This window comes from Pristis pectinata, chromosome 29, assembly GCF_009764475.1.
Source record: "Pristis pectinata isolate sPriPec2 chromosome 29, sPriPec2.1.pri, whole genome shotgun sequence".
Lineage (NCBI taxonomy): Eukaryota > Metazoa > Chordata > Chondrichthyes > Rhinopristiformes > Pristidae > Pristis > Pristis pectinata.
In genome coordinates, this window is record NC_067433.1 from 26,816,998 (window position 1) to 26,837,907 (window position 20,910).

Genomic DNA, 20,910 nt, shown 5'->3' on the forward strand with positions numbered 1-20,910 from the left:
TATTTCCCCATTTGTGCTCTATCCCATCAAGAGGCAACACCTGGGGGTGCAGAGACCACTCCCACCCACGCCTTCTTTCCCCTGCAGTTCATTTCCCCACAAATCGATTCCCCATCACGGCCCCTACACATACACCCCCCTCACCACCACGTGGAGAACAAGGTGCACTCCTCCTTTCCCTTTTGCCCGTTCCTGTAGCACACTGAACATCCTGGAATATTGAGTTCCCAGTCCCGGTCACCCTACAACCATGTCCCTGCAACAGCCGTTGGATCAAACACAGTCGTCACTGTACAATATGGAACAGTACAGCACAGAAGCAGGCCCTTTGGCCCACAATGTCTGTACCAGCCACGATGCTGAACTAAACTCCACCGATCTCCTTGTGCACGATCTATTTCCCTCCATCCCCTGCACATTCTTGGGACTGTCGAAATGCCTTAGAAATGCTGCTATCATACCTGCTTCCACCACCACTACCCCAGGCAGCATATTCCAGGCACCCGCCACTCTCTGTATAAACAAAGTCTTACCCCCCACCTCTCATTTAAACTTAAAGCTGTGCCCTCGGGTATATAATATTTCTGCCCTGGGAAAAACCCAGTCCCACCTCTGTGATCTCAACATGCCCGAGGTTATCAGCGTTCCCCACACTGCTCCACCATCCCCCATGTCCTTCTCCTTGGTGAACACCGATGTGAAGCACTCGTCCACATCCTCTGGCTCCAGGCATAAATTCCTTCCTTTAATCTTGAGAGGTCCAACACTCGCCACAACAACCATCTTGTTTTAATGTGTGTATAAAATGCCCTTGGATTTCCCTTAATTCTACTCACCAAGGATATTTCATGGCTCCTTTCACCCTTCTAATTCCCTGCAAGACTTCTCTCCTGCTTCCTTTGTATTCCTGTCAGGCCATGTCTGATTTCAGATTCCTGCACCTTAAATCTGCTTCCTTTCTCTTCTTGACTAAATTCCCAACATCTCTCATCATCCAAGGTTTCCAAACATTGCTCCTCTTGTCTTTCCCCATGACTGGAACATCGGTCCTGAATTCCCATCAGCCGGACTTTAATCGACTCCCACATGCTAGATGTGGACTCGCCCACCAACAGCTGCTCCCAATGTGAACCCCAGCACCTGCCTAATGATGTTGTAACTTGCCCTCCCCCTCCTCCACTGAGGTCCAGACTGATCCTTACTCATGCGTCTGAAACCATAAGGGGTTGCAATCACGCTTCCCAAAATGCTGCCCACTGAAATCCCACTTGGCCAGGCTCATTTCCCAATACAAGGTCCAGTATGGTCTGTCCTCTAGTGATCTAACTTGAGATTGTTTGAAGAAACCCTCTGGGATGCACTGAACATATTCTGCAACACTGAAGCCTCTTGCGTCAGGTAAGTCTTGGTGACTTATTGGGGAAGTTAAAATCTCTCACTGTGACAAGCTTCTGCATCTGCCCATAACTTGCCCACATATCTGTGCCTCACTGTTCCGCTGGCTGTTGGGAGAAAGATAGTACGATCCCATCAGAATGAAAGCACCTTCCTTACCCCTGAGCTCTGCCCACATTACCTCAGTGGGTGAGCCCTCCAGTCTGTCTTCTCTGCGTGCAGCTGTCACACTCGCCCTGATCACTGATGCACCTCCTCCACCTCTTCTACCTCGCTCTCGGTCACGTCTGAAACATCGACACCCTGGGACCTTGAGCCGCCAGTCCCATCCCTATCACAACCAGGTCTCTGTACTGGTCACAGCATCATAGTTCTCTGCACTGATCCAGGCTCTGAGGCCGTTTGCCTTACCCAGAATGTCCCACTGAAACACACACACTTCAGCCCCTCAGTCCTACAGTGATCATTTACCCGGCCCTGCCCGTCTTCCCCATCAGCCTCACTGTTCCCAATCCCGACCTTCCCCTCAGTCCCCCCCCCCCCCCCCCCCCCACCTGCTGACCTGCTGCTCTGGTCCCCAACCCCTTCCACTCTGGGTTAAACCCTCCTGAGTAGCGCCAGTGAACCTCCCTGTAAGGACATTGGTTCCCCTCCAGTTTAGGTGGAACCCGACCTCCTTGTCCCGGTCCCACCTGCCCTGGAAGAGAGGTCAATGATCCCTGTACCTGAAGCCCTCCCTCCTGCACCAGCTCCCTCGCCACAACTTCAGCTGCACTGTAGAAGTCACCGGGAGCGCAGCTGGGATCACCGGTGCCAAGCGGCACCGTAAAGTGCTCCGTGATAACATCCAGGGCATCACCAAACCAGCCATCCGGCGCCTGGCTCGGCGTGGCGGCGTCAAGCACATCTCGGGGCTGATCTACGAGGAGACCCGCGGGGTACTGAAGGTTTTCCTGGAGAATGTGATCAGGGACGCGGTCACCTCCACCAAGCACGCCAAGCGCAAGACTGTGACTGCTATGGATGTGGTGTACGCTCTGAAACGCCAGGGCAGGACTCTCTATGGCTTCTGCGGCTGAAGAACTCGCCCCTTTCTCCCGAGCACAACACAAAGGCTCTTCTCAGAGCCACCCACCGCCTCACAGAGGGAGCAGTGACCCGGAGATCTGATGTGATGTCCATTGGCCTGAAATGTTAACTCTTTTATTCCCACAATGTTCGATTATATTTCAGAGACTCCGGTGGACAAGATTTTCAGCAAATTATTGACAATTCTGGAGGGGTAAGTGGGGGTTTTTAGACAAATGTTAGGATGCAAATGTTAGCACCTCTTGGTCACCGGTTGTACTGTTGGTGGTGGGATTTGTTCAGGAATCAGTGAGCGGGGCGGTGTCCCCGCCTGTTACACACCGGTAAAGTCCAGAGTCAAACCGCACTGTGGAACACAGACTGGGCGGCATCAGGTCAGGAAGAGCGGGGTTGTGATACTAATGGCTGGAGATTTAAACTGCCTCTCTGTGGGTCGGGACTCTAGAAGTGGCGGCCTTTATGAAGTTCCCTGTTTCCCCACTCCGGGCCCAGTGAACCCGCTGTCTCTCAGCTGGGAGAGAGCTCCGTTCAACTGGTGGGGAGGGGAATCGCTTTGTGTGCAGACAGATATTGGTTTAATTCGCGAGCTGGAGGAACATGATGGTGAAGGGGGAAAAAGTTGAAGTTACTCCAGACAGACAGCGCTGGGCGCTGTCGCGGTTGTGGCAGATACACAGGCCGGTTGCACTGAATGGAAATCCCCCACGCTCGCCCCAACCGCTGCTCAGCCCTTCCACAGACACAATGGGTGGCTCTGAAAAGAGCCTTTGGGTCACTGCGTTCACTTTCTGTCGCTTCATTTGCTGGCGCCGCCGGTTTTTTTGGGCAACAGCACGGCCTGGATATTGGGCAGCACCCCGCCCTGATCGATGGTCACCCCTCCCCGCAGCTTGTGGAGCTCCTCGTCGTTGCGGACGGCCAACTGCAGGTGTCTGGGGATGATACGGGTCTTCGTGTTGTCCCGGGCCGCGTTGCCGGCCAGCTCCAGGATTTCAGCCATCAGATACTCGAGCACAGCAGCCAGATAGACCGGGGTTCCGGCACCCACCCGCTCAGCATAGTTGCCCTTTCTCAGGAGCCTGTGAACACGGCCCACGGGGAACTGCAGTCCGGCCCGGGACGAGCGAGACTTGGCCTTGGACCGAGCTTTGCCGCTGCCTTTTCCCCGTCCAGACATTTCCACAATCTAACAAATTGTTTCCCAGAGAATGAGGGAATCCTCCCGCACTCGCCATTCTTGTCCCTTCTGGGGGAATGAAATGGGGCGCTTCTGATTGGTGGAACAGGGCCTAATGTGGAATAGCCCAATCAGAGGGCGGCCTTATTCACCAATGAACAGAGGGCAGCGGGAGAAGCGCGGAAAATAACTGTTAGTCCTCTGAAATTTGAAATGCCCGCCAAAAAGTAATTAACCGTAGTCTGCAAACACATACATTAACTCATGAATGTGACCAATAATAATTTACAATACAGACCTAGAGTGATTCAGATCTCTGATTTTAACAGTTCTGATAATTTGACCTCCAAAAACAAAGACCAGGGCAAGATGACGAACCCCTTCTCCTATGTCTTATGTAAAAAAGCCTTCCCGGTCTATATTAGTGATCGGTCTGTGCATATAAACGGTACCAGAGTATGAACCGGTCGCTCTTCACAAACCGCGGTTTCAGCCGACACTGCAATGTGAAAATGTCGCTCTGGGAAAGGACCGTGATTCCAGCATCTCAGTCTCCTGTGTCCCCGTGAACTTATCATGAACCCATGTAGAAATGGGACTCAAAGCCGTTAAAAAAAAGGAAAGTACAATTACTAAACCCTATTCTCCACAGCAAGTAAAATAGCAACAACCGCAAACAGGCGACAACCTTGCCACAATAAGCGGCTGTACCGGCAGGTGTGAGGGAGAAATGTCTGACCAGGGGACACACTGACAGGGAGGGAGAGGGTGAAGCTCCAGTCTCCGCGCTACTGTTCATCTGACGGCGGAGAATAAATGATTCTCGGGGGTTGATGTGGAGGGACGTGACCTGTGTGCATGTTATAACCGAGTGCAAGGCCGGGATGTCCATTGAACACACTTGTCCAAAGGTCCCACAAAATCAGAGGGGTATGATGAGACGCTAATTTTACAGGAGTGAACAGGAGAATACAGCTCTTTCCTCTGCCGTGTTGGTGGCTCTTAAAAGAGCCTTTTGTGGTGGTTGGTGTCGAGGCCGGGTTCAGGCGCGCTCCCCGCGGATGCGGCGGGCCAGCTGGATGTCTTTGGGCATGATGGTGACTCGCTTGGCGTGGATGGCGCACAGATTGGTGTCCTCAAAGAGCCCCACCAGGTAAGCCTCGCTGGCCTCCTGCAGGGCCATGACGGCCGAGCTCTGGAAGCGTAGGTCTGTCTTGAAGTCCTGAGCGATCTCCCGCACCAGGCGCTGGAAGGGCAGTTTGCGGATGAGCAGCTCGGTGGATTTCTGGTAGCGCCGGATCTCCCTCAGAGCCACGGTACCGGGCCTGTAGCGATGGGGCTTCTTCACTCCGCCCGTGGCTGGAGCGCTCTTCCGCGCCGCTTTGGTAGCCAGCTGTTTGCGGGGAGCTTTCCCTCCGGTCGATTTGCGCGCTGTCTGTTTGGTCCGGGCCATTCTCCTTCAACAGCCGCAGAAAGTTGCAAAAGCCTGAAATACGGGGACTGGAAAGACGGAGCCGACTCCGGGACCGGATTTTAAAGGGTTGGTGAAGGTCCGCCCCGCAGCCTCTGATTGGCTAGAGGGGAGTTGTCTATGATAGAGTCGCAGCACTGCGATTGGCTGCTGTTCCCTGCGGGCCGGCGGAGGGGGAGGGGGCGTGCGGGGGGGTGGGTGTTGTGGCGGGGGGTGGTGACCAAATACGGAAACTGCTGACCGGGGGTCGGACGAGAGCCAATCAGATTGCAGTACGAATGGCTACCTGTACAAATTGAAATCGCCCGCCAATTTCAGAGCAACCAGGAACAGCGCTTGAGGGAAAGTTTCTTACAATTCATTGTCACAAGAATGCAATAAATTTCACCTTCAATTATGTTCCTGATGTAAACTTTATTTTCCTGAATCAGCAGAATCAGAATGTCTGCAGCACTGTTACGGACTCAGTGAAAGTCCCTTTAAGATAGAGAGTGTGTGTGTATGTGTGTGTGGGGCGTGCTTACGTCAATAGAAGGTAAAGGACGTAATGACGTGGTTGAAGAAGGCAGAAGAAGAAGGAGAGAGAGAGAGAGAGAGAGAAGGGAGAGAGACACCAGCCTGCTTGTTTTCTCTATCGATGGATGAGAAACAATAACTGTGTTTGCCATAGAAATCCATGTATGGAAGTTGGAAGTAATCCGGTGGAGTTCACTTTGTTGCTGACCTGTAGAAGGAAACAGGTATTTTTGTGTGGACGACCACGGTTCGGATGCTTTTCGGGTTGAGGAAGTCACTACCGAGTAAACACTGAAGTGTCGTTTGGGTTCCATCGTGGAACATTTGGATTTCGTATGTACTCTCTCTATGTTTTTCTACATCTACATCTTATCTTCAGACAACGGTGGTTGTTGAAGAAGCCGTTGCTCATGTTTCACCTTATGGCTTGCGGAACTGAACTTTAAGAACCATTCAGGAACTGGGAGTTTTGGACTTTGTCACACACACACACGAAGAGTTTAGTTTTGGGGTTAACGTTCGAGGTTTAACATTTTTGAATTCTAACATACTAACATTTTTACTTTTATTTTACGTATTATCATAAGTAGTGATTAATAAAATAGTTTTTAACACCAAATCATGCTCAGTGTGTTTCTTTTGTTGCTGGTTTGTGACAGCACATTTACTTAATTGCTTCCCGACTGACGGAATTCAGTTCTGCGGAAGACGGAGAACAAGGGAAGAGGATCGGGACCAATATTAAATTTACTGCATTCACAAAGGGCTTTGTAGGAATCACCGACAGGAAGAACGAGCCGCAGTTGCAGTTTAAAATGATCAAGGAATCTACCGTGAAGTTTATATTGAACCGTCAATTTATCTACAATTGCTGCGATCAAAATCAAATAATTAAAGTTTCCATCGACTCATGCTGCCGGGACACTGCTCCCTCTGTGAGGCGGTGGGTGGCTCTGAGAAGAGCCTTTGTGTTGTGCTCGGGAGAAAGGGGCGAGTTCTTCAGCCGCCGAAGCCATAGAGAGTGCGGCCCTGGCGTTTCAGAGCGTACACCACATCCATGGCAGTCACAGTCTTGCGCTTGGCGTGCTCGGTGTAGGTGACCGCGTCCCTGATCACATTCTCCAGGAAAACCTTCAGTACCCCACGGGTCTCCTCGTAGATCAACCCCGAGATGCGCTTGACGCCGCCACGCCGAGCCAGGCGCCGGATGGCTGGTTTGGTGATGCCCTGGATGTTATCACGGAGCACTTTACGGTGCCGCTTGGCGCCGCCTTTGCCCAGTCCTTTGCCTCCTTTCCCTCTGCCAGACATGATGCTGCTTCACTCAAGTCGCTGCTCAATGACACACCGACTGTTGCTGTCTCCTTTTATACGCAGCGCCCCGACCTGCCCGAGAAAGGCGCAGAGAGAGCGAGAGAGAGAGAGAGAGAGAGAGGCGGGGAGGGGAGGGGACAGAGTCAGAGGGACAGACACAGCAGAGAGCGGCCTCGCATCTTCCAGCTCCGCCCCCACTTTTCCACAACCGCCAATTTACAGCTGTTAGTCGACAAAAGAAACGAAACACATCGCTGGGTACATTTTTAATCGCGCGGGTTCCACACTAAAGATCAGTCAGTAATATCACCGAATAAATTAATTAACAACTTGTTTCTTCTCCTTCCAGTCCATCCCCAGAGACTGTAGCCTCTCCCCAAACCACTGCGCCCAGACGGTTCTGCAGTTTAGTGAGGTTCACTCGGAGTAATTGGGGAGCCTCCTGTTTTGGGCTTTGGGCTGTGAGGCGGGGAATCTCAACCAGTGTTACCGTCTCACAGACGCTCTCTCCCGGCACCTGTGAGAAGCTTACGGCATTGAAAACATCCCCACTCCGGGGTGACGCTCAGCCCGGACATTCGATTCTGTGTTTTACTTGAGACACTGGGGACGGGACGGGGGCACCGAATGTCCGCGAGGTACCGGGGATCCCGGGTTTTGTGGAAGTGGTTTCCCCCTGAAATCTGAGCCGAGTCCCGGGACAGGAATCCCATGATTCGGGATCAGCTCTTTCCCGAGAGATGTGGGTGGCTCTGAGAAGAGCCGTTGGGTTCAGGTCTTTACAAGTTGCGCTTTTTAATTCACTTCTTTTTGCCCGCTGCCTTCTTGGGTTTCGCTGCTTTCGGTTTGTTTTTTGCCGATTTCTTGACCACCTTCTCCTTTGGGGCTGCGACCTTCCTCGGGCTCTTGGCCTTCTACAGCGGCGTCTTCTTGGCCTCTGGTTTCTTCTCCGCCGCTGTTTTAGCCGCTGGTTTCCTGGGCCCTTGTTTCTTGGTGGGAGACTGCTTGGCCCCAACTTTCCGGGCGACAGATTTATTAGACGCCTTCTTTTTGATTGCTGGTTTATTCTTCACTACTTTCTTGGCGGCTGCTTTCTTTGCTTTATTCACCAATTTCAATGAACTTTTCTCCTTAGGGGCCTTGAAGGAGTCGGAGAAGCCCACGCCCCGGTCTGAAGCAGGGAGCCTGTTTCCACTTTCCTCTTGATGCTGAACCTGATCTGGGCGCCGCGCTTCGCTATATCGACGCCTCTGGTGGCCAGAGCCTTCTTGATGGCGATCGCCGACATTCCCCTCTTATTGGGACAACCCGCCACTATCTGGTCGATCTGTTCCCCCAGCGTGGGACCGGCTGCCTTGTTCCGGGCGGCCGCCTTCTTCTTCTTGGGAGCCTTGGTTTGGGCGGCGTTCGCGGCTGGAGGAGCCGCTTCGGCGGCTGCGGTTTCGGTCATGTCGGCGACTCTGCACAAACTCTCTCTGACACTCGGAACTGAGTGAGAAATGAAGCGAGGGGCGGAGGCACAGAGCAACTTAAAGGCAGCGAGCGGACGGGGCGTCCGATTCCAATTAAAGTCGGATACCCCGGAGACCCAGACTGGTCCCGCTCAGTGTCTGAGGCCGGAATGTTTGCTGTAAAGAAAGTTTGATCCGAATTAAAGGCGGCGCTTTCCATTAATTCCCGTTTCATTGCTGCACTGCCCGCGTTCTCTCCCCGGTCGCTGACATGTTCCCTGCTTTTCCACTGAAATATTGAAACCAACTAAAACTTTGCGGCTAATTCCCACTTCAGGACTGAACTGGGGAGAGGGGCGATCCCGTGACAGGGAAATCTTTTCATTTTCTACTGGAGCGACTGGGAAATCCGGCGATGTGATCGGACCTACAAACAAACACAGTGACACCAGTCTAAACCGCCCTCCCTTTAACACTCTCTCTGACACAATGTTCACATCTGCACCTTCACAGCACAAACTGTGGGCCCGATGCACAGTTCCCAGGACAGGTTTCCCTCTCCGCTCCACCTGTGCTGCCGATTCCCGGGGGTTACTTGTAGTTTCCCAGCTCAGTGACTGTTAAACACTCCGAGTCCGACGCTCCTCACGGTCTCTGATCCCGGGATTGGGGTTGGCCTCACCTCTTCCTTACGGGGACTGCACTTTCAGTTTAAACAGGAGACCAACATCGTTCACAGGCTCCCGCTGTGTGATCAACAATATTCTGTATAATCGACACCAAACCTCCTGACTTTTCTCTTCAATTCCCCGGTTAATCTCACAGAACTGTTCCAGTTTTATGACGAGGGAACCAAGAGGATTGATGAGGACAGGGCGGGGGATGTTGTCTGTATGGACTTTAGCGAGGCCTTTGACAAAAAAAATCAAAGTCAAAGTCGAGTTTATTATAATGTCGACAAGCCCATGTCCGCACAGGTGCGATGATAACGTCCCTTCCAGCAGCATCCCAGGCACACAGCATCAGAGACACATCATCCACCAGAAATGACACATACATTATACGAGGTCTCCCATGGAGGTATAGTCTGGAAGGTTAGATCATGCGGAGACCAGGGGGAGGTCGCTCAGTGGATACAGAACTGCCTTGATTGTGGGAGGCAGAGGGAGACGGTGGAAGGTTGTTTTTAGGACTGGAGGCCTGTGACCAGTGGCGGGTCACAGGGATCGGTGCTGGGTCCACTGTTGTTCATCATTATATGAACGATTTGGATGAGAATGTAGGAGCCGTGGTTGGTCAGTTTGCAGATGTCACTGAACCAGGTGGTGGGGTGGAGAGTGAGGAGGGTTATCAAACATTACAGGGGGGTCTTGGTCAGCTGGGGAAGTCGGCTGAGCAATGGTAAATGTCATTCAATCCAGATCAGTGTGAGCTGTTGCAGTTCGTGAAGTCAAACCAGAGAAGGACTTTGTGAACACAGCCCAGTCTATCAGGGAAATCAGCCTCCCCTCCATTGACTCTGTCTACGTGTCCCGCTGCCACCGGAAAGCAGCTGACATAATCAAAGCACCTCCCACCCCGGTCATTCTCCCTTCTCCCACCCCCCCCCTTCCATCAGGCAGAAGATAGAAAGTATTGGGAACATGTATCACCTGGCTCAAGGACAACTTCTCTTCGCTGCTGTAAGACTCTTGGATGGACCTCTTGTATGATCAAGGTGAACTTTCCATCTCTTCATCTACCATGAATTCAGAATTGTCTCGATGATGGGAAGCAGAGGGTGATGGTTGACGGTTAGAAAAGTGTGAGCTGAATCATTGTGGACCGTCAGACCCGGTGGGATGTACAGTGAATGGCAGGGCACCGAGGAGTGTGTGGACAGAGGGAGCTGGGAGTACGTGCACAGTTCGCTGAAAGTGGCCACAGCAGTGGACAGGGTGGTGAAGAAGCCATTTAACACGCTGGTGTTTGCAATTCAGGGCATCGAGTTTCGGAGTGGGGACATTATGTTGCAGTTATGTAAGTCGATGAAAAGGCCGCACTTGGAGTATTGTGCACAGTTTTGGTCACCCTGTTATAGGAAAGATGTTGTCAAGCTGGTGAGGGTGCAGAAGAAATTCATGCTGACTGACTGGAGGGCCTGAGTTATAGGGAGAGGTTGGCCATACTGGATCTTTATTCCTTGGAGTGCAGGAGGATGAGGGGTGACCTCATAGAAGTTTCTAAAATCATGAGGGGTATTGATAGGGTGGATGGTCATAGTCTTTTCCCCAGGGTTGCAGAATCCAGAAACAGAGGACACAGATACAAGGTAAGAAGGAGGAGATTTAATAAAGACCTGAGCAGTAACTGCTTTAAACAGAGAGCAGTGATGGCCTGGAATGAGCTGCCAGATGAAGTGGTCGAGGCAGGTACAACTGCAACATTTCATAGGCATTTGGACTAGTACATGAAGGGGAGGGACTTGGGGGGTTATGGGCTGAACTCAGGCAGCTGGGTCTAGCAGGCTGCTGCTGTGGTTGGCATGGACCAGTTGGGCTGAAGGGCCTGTTTCCGTGCTGTTTTACTCTATGACTCATCATGGACTTGCACCTGATTTATTACCGTAGAACAGTACAACCCAGCAACAGGCCCTTCACCCACAATGTTGGGCTGAACTGGTTAAGCTGGTAATGAAATGCCTAACTACTCGAATCATTTCTACTTACACAATGTCCATTCCCCTCCATTCCCTGCACATCCACGTGACTCTCAAGCGCCTCTATCATATTTACCTCCACTACCACCCCTGATAGCGCATTCCAGGCACCCACCACTCTCTGTGTAAGAAAAAATCTCGCCCTGCACATCTCCTTTAAACATACCCCCTCTCAGCTTTGAATGCATGTCCTCCGGTCTTAGATATTTCAGCCTGTGAGAAAAAAATCATCCCTGCTGTCTACTTTATCTTTGCATCTCACAATCTCCTCAACCTTTATCAGGTCTGCTCCCAGCTACTGCCACTCCAGAGAAAACAATCCAAGTTTGTCCAACCTCTCCTTCTGGCTCATGCCCTCTAATCCAGGCAGCATGCTTGGAAACCTATTCTGCACCCTCTGCAAAGCCTCCACATTTTTCCTATAATGGGACAACCAGAACTGAATGCAATACTTCAGATGTGGCCCCACCAGAGTTTTATAAAGCTGCAACATAACTTCCCAGCTCTTGAACTCAGTGTCTCGACTGATCAAGGTAAGCACGCCGTTCACCTTCTTTACCATCCAATCAACCTGTGCAGCCACTTTTTGGGGGCTGTGGACTTGGACCCCAAGATCCCTCTGTACATCAACACTGTTAAGGGTGTTCCCAAGGAGATGGTTGAGACTGGTACAGTAACAGCATTTGAGCGTCACCTGGACGGGTGTATGGACAGGGAAGGGTTAGAGGGATAAGGGCCAAATGGGACAATGTTAGAAAGGCATCTTGGTCGACATGGACCGGTTAGGCCTCTATCATTAGTAACCCTTCAGACTCAGTCTGCATAGCACCTGCAGCCACTTTCTAAATGTTTTTTTTGGAAAGAAATCTCAGGATAAATGGTTACTATTTATTTTATCACATTTCTGCCGAGCTGTATCTTAGATTCCTTCTCGTATTTTGTTCGTTTTTATATAATTTTCTCCCTCGGTTACAATTTCTATTTCCCTTGCACAGATAAGGACTTTGCATCGAAATGCCTCTGTCTGAAGCTCTTTTCTTCAGGAAAATTCCAGTAATATATTTGAAACACTGGCAGGGATCCCAGCCGCTCCTCTGATTGACAGCTCACTCCGCCCCTCCTCCCGGGCCGCCGCTCTCGTCACGTGACAGGCAGCAAACCGGCTGAGCAATGTGCCGGCCGGGGCGGCGGCGAGGCCTGGGCCCGGGGGTGGGGGTGAGGCTTCCCCCCCGGCGGGGCGGCAGCTCCCCGGGGCCTGGCCGCAGCGGCGCCCGTGTGCTCGGTGCCCGGGGGTGGTCCGCACTGAAGGGAGAGCGGGTGGGGAAGGAGGCGTTCGGGTCGCCGCCTTCAGTAGCCGGGCAGAGAAGGGAAGAGCAGCGAGGGGCAGGGAGCCGGGGGCGGCCGGGCGGGGGGCGGACACTGGGGAGGCCGCAGCGGGCCTGCGCTTCCAGTGTTGCCTCTGCCCCCGCGGGGCGGCCTGAGGTTTCAGGGCCAGGGGGTTTATCCCCCCCGGGATCAGATCCCATGGGCTGGGAAGGGGAAGCATTGAGCCGGCTGAAGCTGCGCTGAAAGGGCCGCTGCAGAGAAACTGCTCCCTCCAGTCAGCGCCTCTGACACCAGCCGACAGGGGCTCCCGGGGGCAAACCAGGGCAGCAGCTGCTGGCAAAACCCGGCAGGTCGGGCAGCATCTGCGGGGAGAGAAGCAGAGGTTCAGCCCCGCGTCTCAGCTCTGGTTCTGTCTCCACAGACGCTGCCTGAGCTGCTGAGGGTTCCCAGCAGGGGCTGCCTCTGTCCCGGGCTTCCCGCATCTATAGGTTTTTGTTTCCTTCCCATCTAAAACAAAGGGTCCTAAGGTCAAGGGCTGAACTGAAGCGGGGCAGGTCTGTACCTGCTGGGGTTAGAACAGTGAAGGGTGATGCCATCGGCTTCTCCTGTGGTTTACAGATAGATGTAGAGAGATGGAGGAGGCGGCGACTGGATCAGACGGGCTGCTCTTCGCTCTCTGCCGTTCCCATGTGGATCTGTGACCTGACTGGTGGAGTCTGTGGGCCTGACTGCTCCTCCACTGTGGGCATCGGCCTCTTCTCTTCCTGCAGGCTGGTGAGTAGTGAGTGTCCCTGTTCCTCTATTTACCTAACAGACCCTGGGACCCTCTGACATCTCTGCTCTCCTCCCTCTGTGGCTCCTATTGCATCCTCACATCCCTGCTGTTTCAGACTGGAGGTCTGTGACCAGTGGTGAACCACAGGGACCGGAGCTGCTCTTCTGTTGTTTGGCATGTACATTAACGATATGGATGATAATTTAACAGATGACTCCAAAATTATTACGGTTACACAAAGATATGGATAAACTTGGGAATAACTAATGGAATTTAGCTCAGACAAGAGCAAAGTGTTGCATATTGGCAAGTTAATACAGGGCAGGACCATGGCATGGGCCTAGATATTGTTGCAGGACAGAGAGACCTCCGTGCATGGTTCACTGAAAGTGCTGACACAGGCAGTCCAGGTGGTGAAGGAGGAGTTGGGCACACTTGCCTTCAGGGCACTGAGTGCAAGCGTCAGGATATCATGCTGCACAAGATGTTGGTGAGAAAACTCTGGGAGCATTGTGTGCAGTTCTGGTCACCCAGCCACAGAAAGGATGTGTTTCAGCTGGAGAGGGTGCAGAAAAGCCAAGGATGTTCCCGGGACTGGAGGGCTGGAGTTACAGGGAGAGGCTGCAGCTGTTTTCCCTGGAGTATTTGGGGCTGCAGGGTGACCATGTAGAAGAAATCATGAGGGACACAGACAAGAGTCGGGCAGTCTTAACCCAGAGTTAAGGTGAAAAGAGAGCCGTGTAAAAGGGACCTGAGGGGCAGTTTTCCACACACAGGATGGTGGGTCTGTGGAGGAAGCTGTAGCGGTGGGTACAATTACACTTAAAACACATTTGGACAGGTACATGGATCAAAAAAGGTTCAGAGGGATATGGGCTAAATGCAGGCAGATGGAACTAGCCCAGATAGGCTACTTGGTCAGCATGGATGTGTTGGGCCAAAGGGCCTGTTTCCATGCTGTATAAATCTATGACTCCATTTTGGGCAGTTAAACCAGAGCAGGATGTACACAATGACTGGCAGGGTCCTGGGGAGTGTTGCTGAGTACAGAGACCTTGTGTGTTCCTGCCTCCACCACCTTCTCTGGTACCAACTATTCTCTGTGTGAAATGAAGACCCCCTCAGATCCCCTTTAAACCTCCTCCCCCTCACCTTAAACCTCTGCCCTCGAGCTTTAACCACCCCTACCATGGGCAACAGACACTGGCTATGTACCCCATCAGTGCCTCACATAATGTTATACACCTGCATTATGTCACCTCTCAGCCTCCTTCCCTCCAGGGAAAACAGACCCAGCCGATCCAATCTCTCCTGCAAGCTCAAGCCCTCCAATCCAGGCAACACCCTTTCTGCACCCTCTCAAGTGTAATCACACCTTTCCTGTGTCGTCCCGAAATCAATTGTCCCCTTCTGTCCGCTGTAAATAACACAGTGCCACGAGGTCGATTCGAACAAATACCGTTATTAGCGGTGCACCGCTAGGAGAATTCTCTTCAGAACTCACTAAGAGTCGCTTCCCGAGTTCTCCCCGCACAAAGGACAGACAGACATTTATACAGGAATTTTCACGCACATCCCATGCAAACGGCGCCGCGAGTTTCGGTCAAGCTATAGAGATACCGAGACAGCTATCACACCTTTTGTCTTAGTATAATTGAGTTATAATCAAGGCTTTCAAAGGCAGGTATCACCCTTCATTGTTCAGACCAAAGTTCACTATGCCCAGTGTCGCCACTGTCTGACATATCGGAATGGTCCGTTACCTGAAACAAAGGCAGTTAACATACTTAACATTCTAACCTAACTAGTGGGTCAGCAGTTTGCTAGTCCTTGCTAAAGAAATATTAATCATATATATATATTTTTGTTTGCCAGTTATAGGTATGGTTGCAATTCTTAACCCTTCACTTCCTCATTCCCTCCTTTTTATCATTTCATGATAAACAAGAGCGGCGCTGAGAACGGGGCCGAGAGCTTATTAATAAGGACCTTGCAACAGGTATTTAGACAGGCCAGCACCACACAGCATACTATTATAATCACGATGTTCCACAGCTCCATGCAGCAGGTATGATTCCCACGACCCTCCTAGCAGCCACCCCAACCAACTTGCCCCTCCTGTAAATCCCTGTCTAAAGCTATCTACTTGCGTCTGAATGTCCTGAATGACATGGGAGATGCTGTAGGACTCGTCTCTCACGTTGGTGATACATTTGTCCCCAACTATAGCACATACTCCTCCTTGCTGAGCCAGCTGGTAGTCCACAGCATACCGGGTCTGCTGGGCATAAAGTCGAAGCTCTGCCAGTTCCCGGTTCACCGCCTTCAGGCCCTCCATAGTACTGTTTCCCAGTGCAGCCAATCCACAAATAAGGTAGTTCCGGTTTTTTGCGGCTATAGTTCCTACCGAACCCCCCAGAGAGAGAGTACTCAGGAATCCATGGCCTAACGATGCTAAGGGAGATCCCAATGACATAGGATCCCTCCAATCCTCACAGAACTCCTCACTAACTGACCGCACCGCAAGTCTTCATCGGATATGAGCCTTCTGGGGGCAGGGGACCGTGACCGGCCCGATCGTTCCTATTGCAAACCAGGCTGGCAGAGTGGGGGAGGCTGTGATGTAAGTGCCATTAAAGAGGAACACATACCCTTCCTTAGCCCAGTAGCAGGTTACATTACCCGATTGCCGTGGACTGGTCATTTGAGAATACCAAGAGATCCCAGCAAACTTTCTCCCATGCTCCCTCAGGTAATTCTCCCTGGTTAGCCATTCTGAAGAGACATTAGACACTCTCACGTGGGTCCCGTTCCCTTCTCCACAAACCCATTGCTCTCCTGCAAGTAACGTAGCACACCTAGTGGCAGCACACTCACAGCTAAACCATCCCCCTTTAAACCCGCAATTCCTCTCTGTACAAGTAGTAGTGGCACATGCCATAGTATGCTGTATAATCGCTAGCCCACAACCCCACCCTATGCTGGTGAAGCAGTGGGAGAAGGACTGGTGGTGGGCTGTACTACTAGGTCCTGCTGCTGTTCCTTGCAAGCATTTACCCGGCAGCACCCTCCTGTAAGTTCCCATCTGTCCAACACACTTTGTTTTTGAAAATTCATACTTTAAGAGGACACTGGGGCTCCAGCTTGGTGTGGCTACAAAAAGGCCTTCCACTGACTCTGCCAAGGGGTAACAAACGGTGCGATTCCCATGTAGCTGCATATGTATTTTGTAAATTATCCTATAACACCCACACAAGAATACTAGTAATGGTGAGGAGTCCGAATTTGAAAAGTATTATCTTTTCTCCGGTGGCCATCGTTTACAGTCACTTGGATGAATCCAGCGTTCCTGGCCTTTTACATTCACAGCTGTTGGTGTCTGGAGTAGTATCTGGAAGGGGCCTTTCCACCGAGGTCCCAGTTTAGGGCGCTCCCAATCCCGTATCAGTACCGAGTCTCCAATATCCAGGTCATATCCATGTTCTGCCCTTCAGGTGGTTTAAAGGCACTCTCCACCTGTGAATGAAGAAACTTTAAAGAGGATGTAAGTTGTCTGAAATACCGTTGTAGTTCATCCCCCATGATATTAAGGTCAACCTGTGTGGGGGGTTGGGGCTGGGTGGTGGCGTCCCATGGGGTTCTTTGGCTGAGTGGGGGGTGATTCTCATATGGTATAATGCTAAGGGGAGAACCTTCAACCAGTTTAGACCTGTCTCTGACACTAATTTGGTTAGTTTATTCTTAACGGTGCTGTTAGCTCTCTCTGCTACACCCGCTGATTGAGGGTGGTAGATGCAGTGGAACTGCATCTGATATGCAGTGCTTCGCACAATTCTGTATTTATTTCCCCAATGAAGTGGGGGCCATTTCAGAACTTATCCGTCAGGGTACCCCAAACCTTGGTATAATTTCTGTAAGCAATAACTTTACCACCGTTGAGGCCTTATTGTTGGTGGTTGGAAAAGCTTCAATCCATCTACTAAATACATCAACGATAACGAGACAGTACTTGTAACAATGTACACGCGGTAATTCAATAAAGTCGATTTGTATACATTCAAAAGGACCACCTGGCAAGGGGGTTTTGCCTGGGGTGCACTTCACCCCTTTCCCAGCATTGGTTTGTTGGCATATCTAACACGACCGTCTTTTACCTTGTGCTGCTTCCTCTAATCTGGGGTGCCACTAGGTACGTAATAAAATGTTACTCATTCCCTCCTTGCCAAGGTGGGTGTCAGAATGTAGGCAGTCAATAAGCATTGGTAACAAAGAATCAGGTATACATACTTGACCGACTGGAGTAACCCAGAGGCCGTGTAGCGCAGAGTCCGTACACCCGTGCGCCTTCCACATTTGTTTTTCTGAGTAAGGGGCATCTCCCTGTAAGTGCTGCACAGTGACCATGTCTATGGTGCCTGGGGTTGCTATCTTTGGCTTGCAAAGAACTGCTTGTTTTTCCATAGTGGAAATGATTTTGGACCCCTGGCGTGCTGCCAATTTCGCTTCTGTATCTGCCCTGTTATTGCCCTTGGTTATTAGGGAGGCATCTGAAAGGTGAGCGCAGCATTTAATGATGGCAAATTTGTTTGGGAGGAGGATGACTTGGAGGAGGTTCTTTACATAAACAGCATTCTGTATGGGGCTACCTGTAGAGGTCAGAAATGCCCTGTGTGCCCAGCGTTGGCCAAAATCATGGGCAACTCCAAAAGCATAGCGGGAGTCAGTGAAGACGTTAGCTATTTTGTCCTTGGCTAAAATGCAAGCTCGGTCAGGGCAAAGAGTTCTGCTTTTTGGGCAGATACTGGGGGCTGCAGAGATGCAGATTCCACACTCTGGGAGTCGATTACCAGGGCATAGCCACTAAGGCGGGTGCCCTGTTCAGAAATGTAGGCACTACCGTCGACGTACAGGTTCAAGTCGGCTGACACTATGGCCTTATCTGAAAGGTCCGGACGGGGTGCAATCAAAAAGTGGTTACGCATTAGACAGTCATGAGGTGGGTCCGCAAGATCCTCAGGTGGGGTCTCTAGGAAGGTGGCAGGATTAATGGTCGTACAGTAAGCAAAAGTAAGGAGTGGGTTATTCAGGAGTGCTACCTCGTATCTGTTTAAGCGGGCCTGGGTAAGGTGTTGCAGCTGGTAGGAAGTTAAGAGTGCCATTACGGTATGGGAGGAATAAACCTCTACTGCCTGTTGCAGGGTTATATTGGAGGCTGCTGTTACTAGGGAATAAATGTCTGGAAGCATTTGTGAGCATGGTGGAAGTCCCCTTGCAACTGTGTCCAGCCTAGTGGAGTAGTATGCCACCGGTCTTTTCCTAACCCCATGGGTTTGAGTAAGGATGGCTGTAGCGCAGTCCTCTAGGACATTCACGAAGAGCTGAAATGGGCGATCATACAAAGGGTGTCCCAGGGCCGGGGCACTGGCAAGGGCCTGTTTGAGTCTATCTAAGGCCTCCCTTTGTTCCTTGGTAAGTTCAAAGGGTCCCACAGACTGGCTTGAGGCCAAGGGTGTGAGGTGCTTAGTAAGGAGCGCCACGTTAGGTAGCCACTGTCTGCAGATATTTACTAAACCTAAGAAGGCGTGCATACCCTTTGGGGTAGTGGGCGGTGTGGTAGCAAGGATGGGTGGAATACATTCGGGAGTGAGCCGCCACTCGGTAGCACTCAAGCGGGTGCCCAGAAATTTTACCTGGCGCTGGGTTGGTTTTACTTTCTGTGGAGGTATTGCATATCCCCAAGAGTGGAGCGTGTTAAGTAGTCTATTCTTGTCCGCGATGTTGGCGGGTTCCAAGGGGCTTGCTAGTAAAAGGTCATCTACATACTGGACAACAGTGGATTTATCAAAAAGGTGCAACCCTTGGAGTTGATTATGTAAAACGTTTGAAAAAATAGTTGGGGAGTGTATAAGACCTTGCGGGAGGCACGTCCAAGTGTATTGCTGACCTTGGAAGGTGAAAGCAAACAGGTACTGCGAGTCAGGAGAGAGAGGAATTGCGAAAAATGCATACTGCAAATCCACAATGGTAAAAACGCAAGAGTCAGCGGGGATACTGCTGAGAATGGTAGCTGGATTCGGGACCATGGGATGTAGTGGCTCCATTATCTCGTTGACCTTACGTAGGTCTTGTACAAGGTGCCACTCTGTCCGTCCGGGTTTGGGGACGGGTAAAATGGGGGTGTTACCATAGAACCATACAGCACAAAACAGGCCCTTCGGCCAACCATGTTGTGCCGTCCATCAAACCACCCTCACACTACCTAACACCTTCCTCCCGCATATCCCTCTATCTCACATTCCTCCATGTGCCTATCCAACAAATCCTTGAACCTGTCCAATGTATCTGCCTCCACCACCACCCCAGGCAGTGCATTCCATGCACCAACCACTCTCTGGGTGAAAAACCTCCCCCTGACATCTCCCCTGAACCTCCCACCCATAACCTTAAAGCCATGCCCCCTCGTCCTGAGCATTGGTGCCCTGGGAAGGAGGCGCTGGCTGTCTACTCTATCTATTCCTCCCAATATTTTATATACCTCTATCATGTCTCCTCTCATCCTCCTCCTTTGCAGTGAATAAAGCCCTAGCACCTTAAGCCTCTCCTCATATTCCATACGCTCTAATCCAGGCAGCAACCTGGTAAATCTCCTCTGCACCCTCTCCAACGCCTCCACATCCTTCCTATAATGCGGTGACCTAAACTGAACATAGTACTCTAAGTGTGGTCTAACCAGAGTTTTGTAAAGCTGCATCATCACTTTGCGGCTCTTAAACTCAATCCCACGACTTATGAAAGCTAACATCCCATAGGCCTTCTTAACTGCTCTATCCACCTGTGAGGCAACTTTCAGTGAACTGTGAATATGAACCCCCAGTTCCCTCTGCTCCTCTACACTGCCAAGTACCTTGCCATTTACCTTGTACTCTGCCCTGGAGTTTGTCCTTCCAAAGTGTACCACCTCACACTTCTCCCAAGGTGATTGGCAAGGAACCAGGATACCCTGTTTGCAGAACGAATCTATCAACTGAGTTATTCCGTCGACTGCTTCTGTCCGAAGGGGATACTATGGGATAGAAGGCAGTTGTGCTCCCAGTCTTACACGGATCTGGACTGGGGTCACTGGGGTGTACCCTACCTCGGACTTCGATGCGGCCCATAAATCGGGGGTGGGCTCATCTGAAGGGAGTCAATGGAAACAGTGATGGTGTAAACAGCCCGTCACCTTGAAAGGGACGAGGTAATAAGTCAGGGTACCCCCCCGTTAGAGCCTGAGGAACCCCGAAAAGGCCTTTGTCTGCCTGTACCTCAAGCCGGTGGGCTAGGAAACCAGTTCCTTTGGCCTATGTCCCTCGTTAACTGACAGGGTAATGTGAGGGGACATCAAGCCTGACTGATTCCACAATTCATTAGGCACTTGGACCAGAAGTGCTGCCCCCTCCTTTCCCACTACCTCCCCTAAAATAGTGACAGTCACCATGCTACCCAGGAGAGGAGCATACAACCCTTCTAGTTCCCTTGAGGCCCCGGTGGGTTCGAAAGCTAGTGTCACATGCGGGTCAGTAGTCTCCAAGGGTGGGTCAAAATCGCTGCTCGTGAGGTTCACCGTCCACCACTGAGGAGGCTGGTGAAACCAGAGGATCCTATGGATTTTAGGAGCAGTAATGGTAATACCTTCATCCAGGTATTGTATTTTGAGTT

At 51.4% G+C, this 20,910-nt stretch overlaps 4 protein-coding genes across 4 annotated transcripts; 1 reads left to right on the forward strand and 3 right to left on the reverse strand.

Moving 5' to 3' along the window:
- The first annotated feature begins 250 nt into the window (after window positions 1–250).
- Window positions 251–2,474, forward strand: LOC127584262 (histone H4-like). Its single transcript, XM_052040911.1, has 2 exons — window positions 251–306; window positions 2,165–2,474. The coding sequence occupies exons 1-2, from the start codon at window positions 251–253 to the stop codon at window positions 2,472–2,474; spliced, it is 366 nt and encodes a 121-aa protein (XP_051896871.1).
- Window positions 2,475–3,280: 806 nt separating this feature from the next.
- Window positions 3,281–3,676, reverse strand: LOC127584406 (late histone H2A.L3-like). The gene has a single exon (XM_052041191.1). The coding sequence runs from the start codon at window positions 3,659–3,661 to the stop codon at window positions 3,281–3,283; it is 381 nt and encodes a 126-aa protein (XP_051897151.1). The 5' UTR covers window positions 3,662–3,676.
- Window positions 3,677–4,698: 1,022 nt separating this feature from the next.
- LOC127584263 (histone H3) lies at window positions 4,699–7,013 on the reverse strand. The gene is made up of 3 exons (XM_052040912.1): window positions 6,653–7,013; window positions 6,317–6,347; window positions 4,699–5,118 (listed from the first exon to the last, which is right to left on the reverse strand). Exons 1-3 carry the CDS (start codon window positions 6,957–6,959, stop codon window positions 4,704–4,706), a joined length of 753 nt encoding a protein of 250 aa, XP_051896872.1. The 5' UTR covers window positions 6,960–7,013; the 3' UTR covers window positions 4,699–4,703.
- An 863-nt stretch (window positions 7,014–7,876) lies between these two features.
- LOC127584265 (histone H1-like) lies at window positions 7,877–8,412 on the reverse strand. The gene is made up of 2 exons (XM_052040913.1): window positions 8,158–8,412; window positions 7,877–8,101 (listed from the first exon to the last, which is right to left on the reverse strand). Exons 1-2 carry the CDS (start codon window positions 8,410–8,412, stop codon window positions 7,877–7,879), a joined length of 480 nt encoding a protein of 159 aa, XP_051896873.1.
- Window positions 8,413–20,910: the final 12,498 nt, after the last annotated feature.

Bases quoted from the DNA above. Each gene is read 5' to 3' on its own strand.
- LOC127584262 (XM_052040911.1), top strand. From the start codon at position 251: ATGTCCCTGCAACAGCCGTTGGATCAAACACAGTCGTCACTGTACAAT. The intron at 307-2,164 runs GTACAGCACAGA...CCACAACTTCAG, and splicing joins TCACTGTACAATATGGAACA to CTGCACTGTAGAAGTCACCG.
- LOC127584406 (XM_052041191.1), bottom strand. From the start codon at position 3,661: ATGTCTGGACGGGGAAAAGGCAGCGGCAAAGCTCGGTCCAAGGCCAAG.
- LOC127584263 (XM_052040912.1), bottom strand. From the start codon at position 6,959: ATGTCTGGCAGAGGGAAAGGAGGCAAAGGACTGGGCAAAGGCGGCGCC. The intron at 6,348-6,652 runs GCTGAAGAACTC...CGTCTTCCGCAG, and splicing joins CACTCTCTATGGCTTCGGCG to AACTGAATTCCGTCAGTCGG. The intron at 5,119-6,316 runs GTAAATGTGCTG...CGGCTGTTGAAG, and splicing joins GTCAGTCGGGAAGCAATTAA to GAGAATGGCCCGGACCAAAC.
- LOC127584265 (XM_052040913.1), bottom strand. From the start codon at position 8,412: ATGACCGAAACCGCAGCCGCCGAAGCGGCTCCTCCAGCCGCGAACGCC. The intron at 8,102-8,157 runs GTGGAAACAGGC...GACTCCTTCAAG, and splicing joins GGTTCAGCATCAAGAGGAAA to GCCCCTAAGGAGAAAAGTTC.